The sequence below is a fragment of the Chanodichthys erythropterus genome, chromosome 14, assembly GCF_024489055.1.
Source record: "Chanodichthys erythropterus isolate Z2021 chromosome 14, ASM2448905v1, whole genome shotgun sequence".
Lineage (NCBI taxonomy): Eukaryota > Metazoa > Chordata > Actinopteri > Cypriniformes > Xenocyprididae > Chanodichthys > Chanodichthys erythropterus.
In genome coordinates this window covers 41,286,137-41,304,629 of record NC_090234.1, presented here as the reverse complement: position 1 = coordinate 41,304,629, position 18,493 = coordinate 41,286,137, and the positions used below count along the sequence as shown (strand labels likewise).

The following is an 18,493-nucleotide window of genomic DNA, read 5'->3' as shown; positions in this document are numbered from 1 at the left end:
ATGTTGACAGCATCAGGGATGGGAACAGAATGGTGCATGTATCACATCACTTTGTAGGCCAACCGTCAGTTAGCATCACACTGGTTTCCTCAACAAAAACCCAACAGGATTTTTCCATAGGCTTTTGGATTATCACAAAAAAAAAAAAAAAAAAAAAAAAACAAGCTCTGTGATCAACAAAGGTTTATGATACTTACACGTTTGACCATCAAGATAATTTTCACAGATGAACACAACTTTTATAAAATTTGAAGCATAAATGCAGTCACCAGAAGTAAAAAGCTAAAGGTAGGCTATAAACGAACTACACAACGGTCGCTCGACTTCAACGTCACAATCACTAAGGTTCTGACAACTCTTTCAGTTTTTATCTAAAAATATTTTCTCAGAACTTTTGAGTTAGACTAGTTTATAAGAGCATAATGATGTGCATAATTATGAGCTTACCTTTTTGGCATGATGACGTTTAATGTCCACAAGTGCCTGTGTAGTCCTGTTTAGCCACTAGTTAGCAACCGCCTTTTTCAAGACACATAACAGCTTAAAAAAATCATAGGTAGGGTGATATAGGGTGAAAATACTGATTTATTTTATGTTGTAGAATAAAACATGAACATGTCTTGAGCTTGTGATCACCACAGACCTTATTTCAGCAATTTAACCGAAATCACATTCAAAAAACCCATTGACATCTGGAACCAGACATGCTAAAATGCTAACTCATTTGCGCGTTTTGGCCTACAAAGTGATGTCATACCTGCACCACTATTTTTTACTAGCAAAATATAAAAATAACTATCTTGAAACCAATGTTTTGTGAAGCATCTAAAGTTTGGTGTTAGGAAGATTTGCTGCTCAAGAAGCGTTTCTTATTAGTATCAATGTTGAAAACAGTTGTACTGCTTAATATTTTTTTCAGGATTCTGTGAATAACAGAATGTTCAAAAGAACAGCATTGGTTTTTAAACCTAATGTATATAACCTATATATAACACATATTATATATATATATATATATATATATATATATATATATATATATATATATATATATATATATATATATATATATATATATATATATATATATACATACACACTACCGCTCAAAAGTTTGGGATTGGTAAGATTTTTAATGTTTTTAAAAGTTTTGTCTGCTCACCAAGGGTGCATTTATTTAATTAAAAATACAGTAAAACATTAATATCGTGAAATATTATTACAATTTAAAATGAAAATTTTCACATTTTCTATTTGAAAATATTTTAAAACGTAATTTATTCTTGTGTTGGCAAAGCTGAATTTTCAGCATTGTTAATCCAGTCTTCAGTGTCACATGTGTATATATATATATATATATATATATATATATATATATATATATATATATATTATTTTTTTTTTATGATAAATTAAAATGACTGTTCCCATCTACAAGGTCAGTGATGGTGTGTGTTGAAGTGAGCTTTTCTCTGTAACAGTGAGCCTGCTGTTCATTCATACAGAATCCAATACCATCTACAATCACCCACCCTAATCACTAAAACATCAGCAGGCCAAAATCCTTCCTTCCCACAAACCACACTGGGCCTATAAGACCGGCACAACACTAGAACACTTCTTCTAAAGCCTGTTGTTCAAACCACAAACACATGGGCCTTTGAGATCTCTTCCTGGCAGATCTATAATGTTTTGATGTAAGTCAACTTTTTGTGCTGTGAATCTGCAGGCTTTTTAATGAGATCCAATGCTGCTGGAAAGAGGAATGAGTGGAGTACGATGAGCACCTGGAAGGGCTGGGTCAGATTAGGACAGGTTTGGGAGCTGGCAGTGGTTCTAATGTGGACTTACCCTGAGCTGCACAGCCACAGTGACTGGTCCACAGCGCTCCAGCCTCTGCAAGAAGGACATCCCTCCCTTCTTCTTCAGGAGCTGCAGAGGCAAATAAAAAGACTTTTACTCCATCCATCCATCCACAGTTTTTGATATGAACCTTTATATGAAGCTTATGACAAAACATACTTTAAAAAAAAAAATCTAAAAAAAGTTTGCATTTGTGTTTTTCATTGAGTATCACATTTGATACATCAGACTTTTGTGGATCATATAGACAAATCCGGCGAAACACGGAAGTAAAGCAGCGCCGCCATTACTGCGTGCCTTGTAGCAGAAGTAGCGTGTTGGTTCCGTAGGCTGTAGTAGATGTTAGCTATATAGTTTTTTTGAGTTCGTATGCTGTCCAGTGATGCCGGGAAGAGCGTGTTGTGTGGTTGGTTGTTTTAACAACAGCACAAAACTACAGGCCTGGAATAAAACCGTTTGTGTAATCCACGAACCTTTGTTGCACATTGACTGCCCATGTTTACGACCATATGGATTGCACAGAGTTCTTGGTCGAGCGGAGGACCAAGATGTGCGTCAAAAGTGGATGAAACACATAACCGAGATGCTCATCGCATGCCAGATGATAAATAAAATAATCTTGAATACCTGTAAGAACATGTATTTTATTGCTACAACTGGTCGTGGCTAAGGCCATCCTTAAAAATATTTTGGTTTGCCGTAACAGCCAAAAAAATAAAAAAATGGTCGGTAGGTCGTAAAAAATGTAAATATTTTTATTATTGCATCACAATAAGTGTATTGTGATTGTCAAAACATTTTAGTAACTAAGCTGAATTTTATTAGGTTTAGTGACATGTTACAATGTTTACATGGTAGGCTACAATTTCTGGTAAGCTACACTTTTTTATTATTTTTATTCAATTATTATTATTTAATTATTATTGTGATTTGATTTAATATTGACTCATTTGGATAAATATTAGGTAGGCTAAACAAGGTAGGCATTAATTTTTCTCAAGAAAAAAACAACTCGCCTAACTTAATGCTGTAAACATACAGAGAGCCCTATCAGCTTGCAGTAATATTTAAAAATAACAATTTAAATATAATGCATTTTTTATTATAATAACAACTTGATTTAATGATATAAGTAAAAATATAATAAAGATGTAATACAGTACACATATCAGCCAAAACAGGTTCTGTGTGAGGGGCTGCCAGCGTTCGGTCATTTCTGAGAGATTTACCTCAGACGAAGGTAAGTGTGAATACATAAATCCATTTTGAAAAACATGTTTACAAGAACATAACATTATACGTTGTCCGATGTTGTAATATTTTTTAATCTGTATTTCTAGCATGTCACATTTACAAGCACCAAAACGGTATTTATTGTTTGAATTTCGTAATAAAATTGACAGAATCTGAGAGCTGGGATAATATCATAATAACCTGCTCTGTCTGTCGGTCTCTCTGTCCTCTTCGCGATTTTTCTGTGCGTGAGAAAATGGATATGTGGCGTGAGAGCGTGTGAAAAGCTTCAATTGCGTGTGTCTCACATTTTATTGCATTTGTATTAGCTGTTTGAAGAGTAAAAAAAAAAATCCGTGGGTCTTAACGCAATTACAATCGGCAAGTCAGTCGGACTAAAAGGGGGAAAAATAATTAATTGGCTCGGTCCTAAATTGACAGGGTCGGTCGGGTTATGGCAAACAAGAATATTTTTAAGGATGGCCTAATAATTATTTGAAACTTGTGAAGCTTTTGAACATATTAGCAACACTGCTAGTAATTACAGCGTTTGGTTTTATTGTTGTCATCAATTAATACACTTCTTAATTACATTACATTTTTACATTATTACATTATGTTGTCAATAAATTACCTTTATCTGTAAGTTTTGGCCACTGCCTGACATCATCTACCCAATATTCCCTTTCACCAGACATTTTCTTTAATGAGCAGGATGCGCTTTTCATTGAAATGTCATTAAAGGGCACCGGCAAGTGTCACACCGTCACACTTCGCAGGCACGCAGTAATGGCGGCAGGCAAGATGGTGGCGCGGCGGATTTGTGTATATTTGATATATGGAGCTCATAATGGAGGAGAAAAAAAAAAAAAAAAAAAAAAACATTTTATTAAAAATTAGCAAAACATGCAATTTGGTGCATTTGCTGATATTTATATGGTCAAAAAGTAGGATGAAATTCTGATATCTTGTAATGTAAATCAATAGCTATGTTTCCATACATCTATTTTTATGCACGTTTTGGGATGTCGTATAAAAACAACAAAACAAAAACAACGCTGGATGGAAAAGCCAAGTATGCTCTTATTTTCAACTGATAAGATAACATGTGCATAAACTATGATGACATACACATAAACTACACATTTACTGAATCCCTCAATGTGCAACAAAAACTCACGTTACTTTGCCTCAACAGAGGATGCGATTGGATTAACCAGAGGTACAATTTCATTGCACAGCATCTCAAAACTTTGTTTGATCATTCTGAAATGTCTAAACCAGTCTGTCATCAGAATGATTGGTTTTAATTCCCACCCAATTTAATTCCTCACATGATTGCATTCCCAAACAAAAGAATGCAAGATAACATGACAGCGTTTCCTATGTTTTGTCTCCGTGGTCTGAGACGCAAGTCTGATGTAGGAAAACACGATGTACTTCCATTTTTATTACAGACATTTTGCACTAATTTCCAATTTTGTTCTCTTGAAGACATGGGATGGAAACAATGCTTTATTTGCAAATGTTTTATACAATATTTTGTGGATAAATTAAATTTGCAACTTTGGATAGAGACAAAGAACATAGGGTGGGCTAACTTTAGTGTCCAGTTTGTCACAGAGCGAAAATTTGCCTTTGACACTGGTGTCATACACATATCCACATAAGTGCTTAAAAACACAACATGCACTGACAACACAAAGCTACTGAGATTTTCATTATAGTACAGCAGACTGCCACTCTTTATCTCTCAATATGTCTTATATATATATATATATATATATATATATATATATATATATATATATATATATATATATATATATATATATATATATATATATATAAACTTCCTCAAAAGCCTGATGTAACATATTTGATAATCACATTTTAACATGATTTTTTTTTTTTCTTTCTAAAAAATAATGGATAAGCAAGTAACCTCAGTCTAGCAAGTTTTCATCTTGAAAAATTACTAACAAGATAAAAAATATTAAAGGGTTAGTTCACCCAAAAATGAAAACAATGTAATTTATTACTCACCCTCATGTCGTTCCACACCCGTAAGACCTTTGTTCATCTTCGGAACACAAATTAAGATATTGTTGATGAAATCCGATGGTTAAGTGAGGCCTCTATTGAGAGTAAAGCCATTCAAACTCTCAAGATCCATAAATGTACTAAAAACATTTGAAACAGTTGAGTACAGTGAGTACAGTGGTTCTATCTTAATTTTATAAAGCGACAAGAATACTTTTTGTGCGCCAAAAAAAAACAAAATATCGAATTTTCAACAATATCTATATGGGCGATTTCAAAACACTGCTTCATGAAGCTTCTGAGCTTTATGAATCTTGTTTTGAATTAGTGATTCGGATCTCCTATCAAACTGCTGAAATCATGCGACTTTAATGCTCCGATTCACTGATTCAATTTGTAAAGCTCAGAAGCAGTGTTTTGAAATCGGCCCATATACATATTGTTAAAGTCTTTATTTAGTTTTTTTGGCGCACAAAAAGTATTCTTGTCACTTAATAATATTAAGATAGAACAACTGAACTCACATGAACTGTTTTAAATATGTTTTTAGTGCCTTTATGGACCTTGAGAGTTTGAATGGAATTGCTCTCAATAGATGCCTCACTGAACCATCGGATTTCATCAACAATATCTTAATTTGTGTTCGGAAGATAAATGAAGGCCTTACGGCTCTAGAATGACATGAGGGTGAGAATTTTGGGTGAACTAACACTTTAATATAGCTGCAAGCAGCAATGACAGGCCCAAACCCCGGTAGGACCGCCACCCCGGTGGTTTCTGGGAAACTGTGCATGACGGGCAATATGCATTTGAACTGGGTAAGTATAAAATAATTATGTCAAGATATGAGGCTCTTCCTGTTTCCGTTTTTACTTTAATCGCTCGCCATAGCAACACCATTTGAGATATCCAATATCTGTTCACAATTTAACATATTAAATGTCTTCCCACCCTGTTTAGAAAGTTTGGTCTGAATCGTATGAATCCCATAGGATGAGTAGTTAAAATTTAAGAGTCTGATTATTAAGGGCCTGCCTATTAATCACATTCAAACCTAACTATCTGACTTCCTGTTGGTCAGAGCTAATGACAGTAAATTAGAAAGTTGTCCAGCTCGATGAGAACAATATATGAACTGAGTTTGGTAACTGTAGGGAAAACTAACTCCCCACTTTTGTCAAAAGGTGGTGCTACAGAGCCCCCTCTCCACGCCCATTTTTAGGGCTTTGCTCATGTCTACTGGCTGACCACTCCGATGTGCATGTCAAATTTAATTGAATTTGAATCATGCTATGACTGCACCCAAGAAAATTAAAGTTTTATGCATTGCAATGGTGACAGCACTTAAGGCATCAAAAATCCTTTCGCAGGTCTATATCTGCCGTGTTTTGACATCATACTGATGAAGTTTGAAGTGAATCAGAAAAAAAATGAGAATTGAGCATTTTCTTCCTGCTGCCAGTTGGTGGCACTATGACTTTGACTCACAATAGTCAAATCCATGTGATCGGCCTCCCGTTTCTCTTTTTTCACCATAAATTTGCCAAACCATTTGAGATATACTTATTACATTTACCACGTGTACCACGACTTAAAGATAGACTTTTTTAGATTTCCTCAAGTTCACACAGAAGTAACCACAGGTGCAGTTCATCATATTAACTATGAACATACACTTAACATTTCACAAGAAAGACTCCAGATAATTTGTCCTCCTTTTTTTTTTATGTCCATCTATTATTTTGTAACATATTTTATAATCTTTTTGTGAAATGTTCTGCTTAAAGTGTGCTTGTGCTATCTTTCTTTAAATTAAATGCCACTCGCTTTGATATTTTGTTAACGTAATGACATTCATGCATTTTTGAGAATGGCTTTAGCGTTAGCAAGGCCACTGTATATCAGGAGAGAGTAGAGAGCGGAAGGAGGAGATGTGCTCTAGATCTGACTATTCATCTTCATGCCCTTTAAAGAAGATGTTGGCATGGCAACTGAGTTGTAAGAGCTATGAATGAATCATTCAAGTGCAAACAAACAAAAACACATACATTCAGTAATATACACACAGTTTTCTGTATTTTCACCCTGAAGAGAAATACTGATGACATTATTTATGTTAAAGGCTGACTGTGTCTATGCGTTTCCTTTGTCAATACTGTAGGTCGTAATACAAAGCAGCACAGGTCATGGTGATAATCCTGATACGGTACGTCCTGTACTTGAATCTCTACTTGGATCACTGTCATGTCATTTGTGGAAATTGAATTCAAAAGGTTTAATGGATCTAGGTCACTAATACTAAAAAACTAAAAGCAGCTAATTTAATTTGAACGACAGGTGACTCAGAAACCAGAAAGTTACCGACTTCATAGTTCTGCTGCATCATCATTGTGCCTGAAGGGGGTCTGTTCTGGGAAATAGCGCACTGTAAGTCACTCTAGATTGCAGTGACGGTAATTTAATTATAGTTAACTTATGATTATATGTCTGATTCTTTGTCTGTTTGTCTGATGTCTTTTGTCTGCTGCAGAGAAATATGGACTTGCTACTGCTAATATAAATATATATATCATTTAAATTGACTATTTAAATGTTGAGCAAGCGATCTCATTGGTTGCAGGATCGTCAGAGGCCAATCAGCTTGTGACATGTGGTAATGATGTAATTACTTGCAGATTGTATGTAAAGGACCAATCAGTCTGCGGGACCTATTATGCCACTTTTCTCTGGTGTCCCCAGAATGTGTCTGTGAAGTTGCAGCTAAAAATACTCCACAGATCATTTATTATAGCTTGTCAATTTTGCCCCTATTTGTGTTTGAGCAAAAAGATGCCGTTTTTGTGTCCCTTTAAATGCATATGAGCTGTTGCTCCTGGCCGCTTTCCAGAAGAGGGCAGAGCTTTAACAGCTCACGCTTCGGTTGCTCAACAACAACAAAGCTGGAGAATCTCACGCAGCCAAAATGATGATTGTCAGTAACAGTGTTCAGCCTTACATTGCTCAAACCGGAGTCAGACACTGATGGATTGACTCGGGAAGAAGTTACAACTTCCAGAATGCAACTGGACGTTTCTGAACAGATAGTGGATACATTTATGTAGTTGCTGTGGAGTTGATTCAACTCATCGACTAGCATGTGCCGTCATGCTTTGTGCAAAACAAAGATGATGGAGCCATGGGTGGAAACGTGCAGATTAAGGGGCGGTAATATTATAACAAGATCCCCTTCCTACGTCACAAGGAGAGCGAAATCTGAGCGGCTCGTTTTTTTCACATGCTTGCAGAGAAAGGCTTGCCAAAGCAAAGTTACTGTGATGTTCTTTTACACATTTTCTGGGTTGGTAGATGCACCGGGGACATAATTATAGCACTTAATGATGGAAAAAGTCAGCTTTTAATGATATGTCCCCTTTAAAAAGAACAATAATGATACCAAGACAGCCATTTCAGGCCTGTTTGCTTGTTCTCCCAGATCTGATCTGCTGACATAAGACAAACATGTTGGTACAACTATCTGTTCTTTTCAGTACATCTGGTGTCAGATTCAAAATATATTTTCCCAAGAGTCATATTAAAGCAATTAAAGGTGATATAATATTGTTTTAAAAACAAAACTGGTTCAAACTGTGCAGTGTAAAAAAAAAAAAAGAAAAAAAAAAAATGTTTTTCTTCAGTCAAACAGCTGTTCTGGTGGAAAAAGCCAGAAAGGACAGACACTGATGACATGGCTCAGTCATTTAGCTACTCGGTAGGAAAGAAAATGATTATATTTCACATCAAACTGCTGGTTTAAATCAAAATCTCTTCGGGGTGCCCTGATTCCCAGAAAACACCACCACCAACACCACACTAAATCTCCTCATTTTCATGACACACAATGAAATAAAGTAAAATAAAGTCTGCCACAACTTTTTCATGTCTCTCGTCAAAAGTCAAACTAAACCAACCAAACCCCTCATTTCAAACTGCAGTAGGATTTCATCATGTTACTTTATATTACTGTCCCAGTCACTCTATGGGAACTGAATTACTGCTTATGTAAGAGTGTAACTAGGGTATGTGGGTAACCAGGGGTGCCCGTGGCTCATGTACTGGTTTGTCTTACATAACACTGTGTCAATCAGACAGCTCATACACACGATGACACACAGACACAGACACACACACACACACACACACACACACACACACACACACACACACACACACACACACACACACACACACACACACACATCACAGCACTGACCTGACTACAGGCAGAACAAAAAGAAAAGGAGAGATGGCAGATACAATTAAAAGACTGAGGCAAGAACTGAAGAAATAAAGACAAAAGAAAAGAAAGCAAGGGTCAAATATGATTGATAAAAGGCAGAATTTCATCCCAAAATCATGAGAAATTTAGTTTTGCATAAAGAAAATGAAGGATATTTTTCAACCACTGTTTGCTTTGATCAAAATATGACAATATGGTGACGGAAATTTCATACACTGTATAAGAAAAAAAAAAAATAATAATAATAATAAAAAAAAAAAATATATATATATATATATATATATATATATATATATATATATATATATATATATATAAAATATTGTTTTTCTTTTGTCAAATCAACTTGTGGTTATCAAATGTGGTTTAGATAACATAATATTTTGAGTTTCTGTTGATTAATACAATCACCTTCATTGTATTAACTATTTTTTTTTATTTCAATGAACTCAATTTTAAGGCAATCAGGTAACTTTAAGTTAAATCAGCAATTCTTTTTTTTTTTTTTTTTTTTTTTACAGTGTGCAGTATATTACAAAACTATGTAGTGTTTTTTTTTTATATATAACCAAGTTAAATACAGACTCTACAAACGAGAGGTACTTCATCTCATTTTGTCTAGAATTTGATAGATGCAAAAGATTAGATTTATTCATAACAACTAAAATAGAGGTAAAAACTATTAACAAAAGACTCAAAACAGCATACACATGACATGCAGGATAAAAAAAAAAGACATTCTGAACATTCCTTCCAATTCTTAAAGTTGTTACCTTGTTTTGGGTAAATTGTGGCCACATTTGACTAATTAATTTCCTTGTTAAGCTAAATTTAACTGAAACTTTGTACAATATGGCCACGCTTTATCTGAAATAAAGGAATAAATAAAAAGAACATGGCAATTCGTAGCCACAAACTAATCATTATTCATATATACAAGCACATAAACATAAACACACATTTAGATTTTAATTTAACTTTAAATATTTTACAAAACAGTTCTGGAGCCTCAGTTGAAGGCCCTGGTAAAGACGATAAAGTATAATCTTTACTGAATTAACTACAGTATTTCATTCTCTTTACTATACTGTGAAAATAAAAATAGTGATTTATAATTAAATTAGTTAAGTATTTCTACCACTGCGTTGTTAGTATTTGTTCATTTCAGATTTTTCCTTTTGATTTTGTGGTGAATTCTGACTTGTTTTTGTAAGATTAACCCTAGAAGTCAGCTCAGAACTAATGGCTGTGACAGAGAGAAAGAGTACAATGAGAGACTGACAGCACATCGCTGAACTACAAACTGAGTCTGAGAGAAAAACAGACTGCAGGTAGGGAAGGGAGGAGGGTGAATGAGAAATGCAGCAGAGGTAGAGCTGTGTGAAGAGCAAACACCCCAAGTGATGCATCTGTGTGTGTGTGTGTGTCTGTGCCTGGTGTGACGTGGTTGGTTAAAGCCCTGTGTTTTGTATCTGAATGGGATATATGGATGTGGAAAGCTGATCAATGGACAGAATGCATTTGGGGTAACGGTGTCTAATTTAGGACACTTCCTAGCACAGGCTCGATAAGCTAAAAATAAAAAAAGCTCAGGAAAATTTGTTCTGGCTTGTCTGGTCTGACTATGTTTGACTTGTTTGTTGCAGAGTCATGTGGTGTATGATCGTCACTGTATGTGCTTGTGGAGGATTGTGAAGTCTCACTGAGTACAAATAATGCTAGTTCAGAAACACGTCATAGTGGATGGAGGGAAGCCCACATACATACGACACAGATGCTCAGACACACAATACACAAAGGTCTGTTCACAAACCACGACCGATGTGACCAAATGACGCATAAAGTATTGGTTATTTCTATTGTTGAATATTCTAAGCAACACTGAATATTTTTAGCAGCCAAAACAATTTGCATCAAAACCATTTTCTCCATTCTTTCAACAAATCATTATTTTTGTCACAATAAAAACAAACAAAAAACAACAAATAAATAAGAAAATTAACAAACAAATAAATATATAAATATTTGATAAAAATATTTACTTATTTTTGTTTTACTAGTTGCTTTAATAAATAATATTCATAAGATATCATATAAAAATATAGATTTAAATATATATATATATATATATATATATATATATATATATATATATATATATATATATACACACACACATACATTTAAACAAAATAAAATTAATAAATAAATAAAATACATGTTATTTATAATAAAATGCTTTTAAAAATATTTAAATAAATAAATACATATTTATACAAATATAAATTTATAACAATATGTATTTATTGTATTTAAACAGAAACAAATAAAACAAACAAACAAAAAAACAACAAATAAGATACAATACTTTGCAAATAATTGTTTAAAAAGAACAAATACATAAATATTTTATGAAACATTTGTTTACTTATTTTGTTTCATTTGTTGTTTTAATAAATAATATTCATAATATATCATAAATGTATAGATTAAAAAAAAAAAAAAAAAAATATATATATATATATATATATATATATATATATATATATATATATATATATATATATATATATATATATATATATATATTTAAACAAACAAATAAGATAAAATACTTTGCAAATAATTTTTTAAAAAGAACAAATAAATACATCAATATTTTATGAAACATTTGTTTCCTTATTTTGTTTCATTTGTTATTTTAATAATATTTTATATAATTTTAAAAATATTACATAAAATGTTAATTATTTAAAATGTATTTAAATAAAATAAAATTAATAAATAAACAAAATAAACATTTTATAGTAAAATGTCTTTACAAAAATATTCATTTAAATAGATAGATAAATAAACAAAGTATTTATACAAATATAAATGTATAGAAATATGTATTGATTTTATTTAAACAAAACAAGATAGATAGATAGATAGATAGATAGATAGATAGATAGATAGATAGATAGATAGATAGATAGATAGATAGATAGATAGATAGATAGATAGATAGATAGATAGATAGATAGATAGATAGATAAAATAAGTATAAGTTAAAAATGAGTTAATAAGATACAAATGAAACTGGTGTCAATAAGTTGTAAAGGTTCCACTGTTGTATTTAGGTACCTTGTTCAGTTCCACATATTTCTTGGCATCTCTGGAAGGATTTAATGTGGTGCTCTTGTTAAGCAAAGTGCCTTTGGGCCCACGAAGCTTCATCCGCTGGTGTTGGGGAACCAATGAGCCTGTCTGAGTCAGCTTACACTGGAACATTTGATGGATGAGCACGTTCTCACTTGCTGCTCAGGGGGGAAGAGAGAAATGGAGAGAGAAAATAAACACAAGGCTACACACGTTTGGAGCTTAATTACGCCAGGCGCCAGCGCTAATTGTCTCCCCTCATTTACACCATCCCCCATGAACACCCTCACAAACAACATAACAGCACCCTATTCAAATCTCAACGTGTGCACGTGCTCCTGAGTCCTGCCTTGTGTCGACCTCTGACCTGCTTAACGTGGGGGAGAGGAGGTGGTATATGAAGTGAGTGTGAATGCCAAAACTTACAGGAAATGCACTGCACAAATTGGTACAAATGTTAAAATCATAGTTCACACATCCACAATGTTGGGGAGTAACTAGACGCTACTAACTTGGAACCACTTAAGTGGCTGATTTTGAACACTTTACATTTGTGTCATACACATAACGCTCCTCAGCGCACAAAAGACTACTGATGTTAACAGTCTAGAGTTAGAATGTTGCAAAGCTACCAATGTATTAAGTAATAAGTGCAGCAACAACACATATTGGGTAAAATAGTCTATTTGTTATTACACTTAATTATTAATAACAGTACTATTACTATTATTATTCTCTCCAATTGTTCACCATCTTGAATATTTTTCATTCAAGGCAATGCGTTAACCCTTAAATGCATACCTTGGGTCTGTATCGACCTGGGACTATATAATAAATAAAATTATAATTAATAATTATGAAAAAAATAAATTAATTAATTAATTAAAATAAATAAATAAATAAGGATAGTATACGATTCATGACCTTAAGTAACTCATTCCAGAATTGTAGTTGATTTTCGATTCCCAACCCTGCTTTGAATGATATACAAGTAGATAGTTCACATGATTTTGGAAAAGAGCCATCATTTTGTCAAAAATATCACACATAATTTAATATTCTGAAAATAATATACACTACTGTTCAAAAGCTTGGAGTCAGTAATTTTTTTTTTAAGAAATTAATACTTTTATTCAGCAAGGATGCATTAAATTGATCAAAAGTGACAGTAAAGACATGTATAATGTTACAAAATATTTATATTTCACATAAATTCTGATTTTTTCTATTCATCAAACAATCCTGGAATTTCCACAAAATATTTGGCAACTGTTTTTAACATTGATTTAATAAGATGTTTTTTTTTTTTGTTGGAGCACTATATCAACATATTGATGATTTCTCAAAGATCATGTGACACTGAGTTTTCAGTATTATTACTTCAGTCTTCAGATTTATTATAGGAATACATTGTTTTAACTATACTAAAATACAAAACAGTTGTTTTGTAATAACATTTAACAATATCACTGTTTTTACTGTATTTTTGATCATAAGATAACTTCTTTCAAAAAAATAAATAAATAAATAAATAAATCTTGCCAACCCCAAACAGTAGTGTATGAATAAGTGATCTCAATCCAATTGTAATTTACTCTTGTTATGACAATTTATTTTATTGTAGTAATAATTAGAGTTGTCAAAAGGACCGACTTCGGTACTTATCGGTACTGAAATTTTAAAAATGTCACGCTTTGAACGTTGTTGAGCGGATTCGTGAACACCTCTGATTGGCAATGGTGTTCACGTGCTCATCGGATATGTCTGTGATTGGCTACAATGATCAACGCACGGGAGCATTTGAAAGCACATGGAAGTGTTTGAATTTGAAAGCATTTTGAAAGCAGGCATCTATCAGTGGACTGGTCCGCGATAGACGCCTGCTTTCAAACGCTCCTGTGTGTATCTGTGTAAGTGCTCGGTGAAGAGTCATCACTGATGACTATTTACAACGTTTTTACAGCGTTGATCATTGAAGCCAATCACAGACATATCCGATGAGCGCATGAACACAATGGTGCTCATGAACACACAGTGCTCAAAGCGTCACGTTTTTAAATTTCAGTACCGACTAGGTACCAAAGTCGGTACTTTTGATAACTCTAGTAACAATAATTATAGTAACTTTTGACAGGAGCTATGGTTATCATGGACAATTTACCATTTACAGGTTGATAATAGCATAAAACTCCCAATCCTTACTTTTCATAACAAACAAGATGTTTTGGGGAAGAACATCCTTGTTCTTGTCCAATGAGCCCGTCAGGTCGTAGGTCATCTGAAATAAAGGACACAAACACACATGAGTTCAGCACTAATAATAGCCTTCACTCTCAGCATGACACAGCGTGTTGACTCTCCGGAGGGCTTCTCGGAAGTGTGCGATTATTGGTTTGTGTTTGTGTGCGAGCCCCCGGCTGAGCACATGACCGTGAACTCAGCATGTGCATGTGTAAACTCGCAGTTTCCCGTAACCCACCTTGCCAGCGTAGTGAGTGACGGTAAACGATGGCCCCTGGTCTTTGGGTGGGGGGTTCCCGTTGCCATCTTTGGTTGTGAGGGAGACGGCGTCCGTACAGGAGGAATCCAGCTGTATCTGCAGTCGCTTATAAAGGTTGACTTCACATGGCCTGAGGGACTGACTCTCCTCATCAATAATGCACAGCAAACCCTGAGGCTTCTGTAACACACACAGTTACACTGAGGGCTTTTGCAGTAAAATGAGAAAGGAATAAATGTACAGTAGAATGGACAATAGTGTAAAATAAACTTAAAGGTGATCAAAAATTTTAGCCTGAAGGGGTTTATGAGTTGAGTGTGTTATTTGTCCCTATTTCCCTAATTGTTTCAGTCCATCAAAAGAAACAGGCTTACATAAACAAGAACTGTAGGAAAATCTTGTATATACATGGAAAAGTATGATGATGTTGCCATGCATGTTTTACATGCTACTATGGTAAAATGGACAGATGACATTAAATACTTTGATCTTGTAGACAAAACCAAAGAAAAAAAAAAACAAAAAAAAAAAAAACACCACAACATAAAACAACAAAAAGCACTAAACAAAACAAAAAATGAATTAAAAATAAGAATGACAAACAAAGAAAAACAAAATAACACAAAACATAATACAAACACTAAACACAACAAAACAAATTAAAACAAATAAGAATAACAAACAATGAAATGCAAAACAAAGAAAAAACAATATAAACAACAAAACATAATACAAAACAAAACAACAAAAAGCACTAAACAAAACACACACACACACAAAACAAATTAAAACAAATAACAATGACAAACAAAGAAATACTGACCAGTTACAGGACCTAAGGAATACACTTTTCCTTACACATTTATATAAATTTCAACCTAAAATCTTGATGTTGGGGAGAGAAAAAAAAAGAGCATCCACAGCCCAAGGGATAATAAACAGCCCTTCTAAATCCTTTACAACAAATTTGACAGACTTTGTACAGCTGTTTACATGTGTGAAAGCATGAAATAGACTGCTGTAAAACCCCCTCAAATACACAGAATATAGTGAGGTAGAGCACAAATGTGTGTGTGGCGAGACAAAATGTGCTTATGTGTGCAAACCGCTGTGTCACTTGGTCTCGACCAAAGTGAGAAGCCATTTCATGACTCATAAAATGGTCACATCTAACAAACGGCTAATAGAGTCATAGTCTAAAAGATGGGCTTTATCACATATTTGCGACACCTAAGGGAATTCAACACGCCTGGATGTGTGTTAGCCTTTATAAAAGAGTCAGTAAGCACATCCGTTATTGAGTCAGTAAATGAAGAGACAGCAGCACCAGCAATTAAAGAGATAACAGAGGGGCTCTTGTACTGGGTCAACAGCCTCAGGGTTGAGAAAAAAGCTTTCCAGCTTTCTGGAGAACTTATTCCCTCTCCCTCCCTCACCGGCTCTCGAAAAGCCGTTCCGACTGTGTACCTGGAAGAAGAAGTCCAGCACCGCTGTCTGGTTGCCGAGGGAGCGTAGTGTCTCCATGGCAACCCCCTCCTGCAGACATTCTTGCTGCTCCTGCTGGAAGAGCACCTCTGCTGTGTACTGCCGGATCCGCTCATTTACCATGTTAATGCACAGCTACAGACAGAAAAAAAAGCCTTTGTTAAGCCTCTGTTCTCACAGCATATGGACACTTAGTTATTAACAGAAAAAAAAAAAAAAAAACACACTTTCAGTGAATAATTGATCAATTAGTTCTTTTTTTTTTGGTCACAAACAATGTTCCTCATCAAACTCATAAATGGGCAATTTAGCCAAGTTCAGTTAGGGCATGTTCCTCAACTATTACTTTTTTTCTTTCTTTTTTTTTTTTTTTTTTTTTTTGTTTTACTTTTTGGATTAAACAAGTAATAATAAAAAATAAATAAATAAAAGTGTGTAAAGTAAGAGAGTATATCTATTTGTCTACTTACAGTGATACAGAATAATTCTGCCAATTTTCTAGAAGTAATTTCCACCACCAAGTCATTATTGTGGGTTTGTTTGTATGTATGTATGTATACATACGCTCTAAAAATAGTTTTAAAAAAACCTACAATTTACACAGTAAAATCCTTTTCCCTTTTGTGGGACCTGTCTACGCTGCGTCATGACGCATTGGGAACCTTCTGCGTGATTACGTCGTTGAAGCGCTCTTGTATCTAACCAATCGTGTAGCGAGACGTCAGAGGCGGGTGACGTCACGGACCAGGAAACTATAAAGCATACCGGGATTCAGAGAACGCTAGCTTCTGTTGTCTTCACACCAATCCATATATTTATATATAAAAAAGACAAGTATTATGGTGAGAAACAGCAGTTGAATGGGAGTTGAGCATGCCCAGGCAGCTCTCGAGGGAGCTGTCTGTGTGCACTGTAAAAAACTCACTCTCAGGACAATGTGTTCCAGTTTCCCCCGCGGATTGGGTCCCACTTCTGCTGAGGCAGGGCGGAGGCTCTATTCGTGGGGTTCACAAATGGATCTGACAGAGGGGTTAAAAATGGCCGCCGTCCTTTTTTCTGCCCTTACCTGCCAGGTTCAGTGCCAGGTTCAATCTCCCAAGTGGAAGCACGCTCTGCGGTTTCTTTCCCCGAGTTGAGGCACCGGTATTTCACATGCCCAACTCTGAAGAGGTGGATATTGTGATATCGATCTGAGGACTTGCCACCTCACACACACATCGTGTTTCAAAAGCACACGTTTATTATTCCAACATCAAAAACGATTCAGTTGTGTTTGAAAACCATGACTATTGTTTATTTGAAATATTCAGAACGTGATATACTTGTCTGATTATTTTCTCGATTTAATTGAGAAGTTAAATCAAATATGTTTCTGAATTTAGGAGTGGAGCATGCATGTCAGTTCAAAAACAAAGCAGCTGACGGGGTTCATTCATAAAAATGTCCCGGAGTATAAAGAAAGAAATGCACTAGCGGGAGTTTTTAGCTCCACTCCCGTTGGCTTTATTCTCAAGGGAATAAAAGTCTAACGCAAGGCTCAGATCTCGCTAAGGCAGCGTGTGGATTAAGCCTGCAATAAAGAATATATAGCTCTGATCTCGCGTTTGCCAAGGCAGCGCGTAGATTAAGTCTGCAATAAAGAATATACAGCCATAGATAATAAAGAATTTAGGGTCATAGAGTGGTCAGTTCAGTTGTTCCCTGCTGGCTCGCCGTTTCAGGGCACTGATCTGACCGTTCATCCAAAAAAAAAAAAAAAAAGTGTCGCCACCCCTGCTCCCCCACAGAAAGCTTGGGGACCTGGACAGGCGACACAGCTGAAGTCTTTGTGAAGTAACACAGATCTGCGGACTGTTATTATCAACAAGAAGGCTGCAAAGAGGTCCTGACATCTGAGGGCCAGGACCCATGTGGGCAGCCCCCTCCGGAGGGGGTTCTGTGTTAGAATATCT

At 34.8% G+C, this 18,493-nt stretch overlaps 1 protein-coding gene across 1 annotated transcript in view; it reads right to left on the bottom strand.

The window, feature by feature from the left end:
- myo16 (myosin XVI) overlaps positions 1–18,493 on the bottom strand; it is a 203,165-nt gene that overhangs the window by 62,020 nt on the left and 122,652 nt on the right. The window contains exons 21-25 of the mRNA XM_067410402.1: positions 16,524–16,676; positions 15,036–15,236; positions 14,759–14,834; positions 12,542–12,714; positions 1,852–1,932 (exon numbers count right to left, since the gene is read on the bottom strand). Of these exons, the coding sequence (XP_067266503.1) occupies positions 1,852–1,932; positions 12,542–12,714; positions 14,759–14,834; positions 15,036–15,236; positions 16,524–16,676 (684 nt within the window). The remainder of the gene's footprint in view (positions 1–1,851; positions 1,933–12,541; positions 12,715–14,758; positions 14,835–15,035; positions 15,237–16,523; positions 16,677–18,493) is intronic.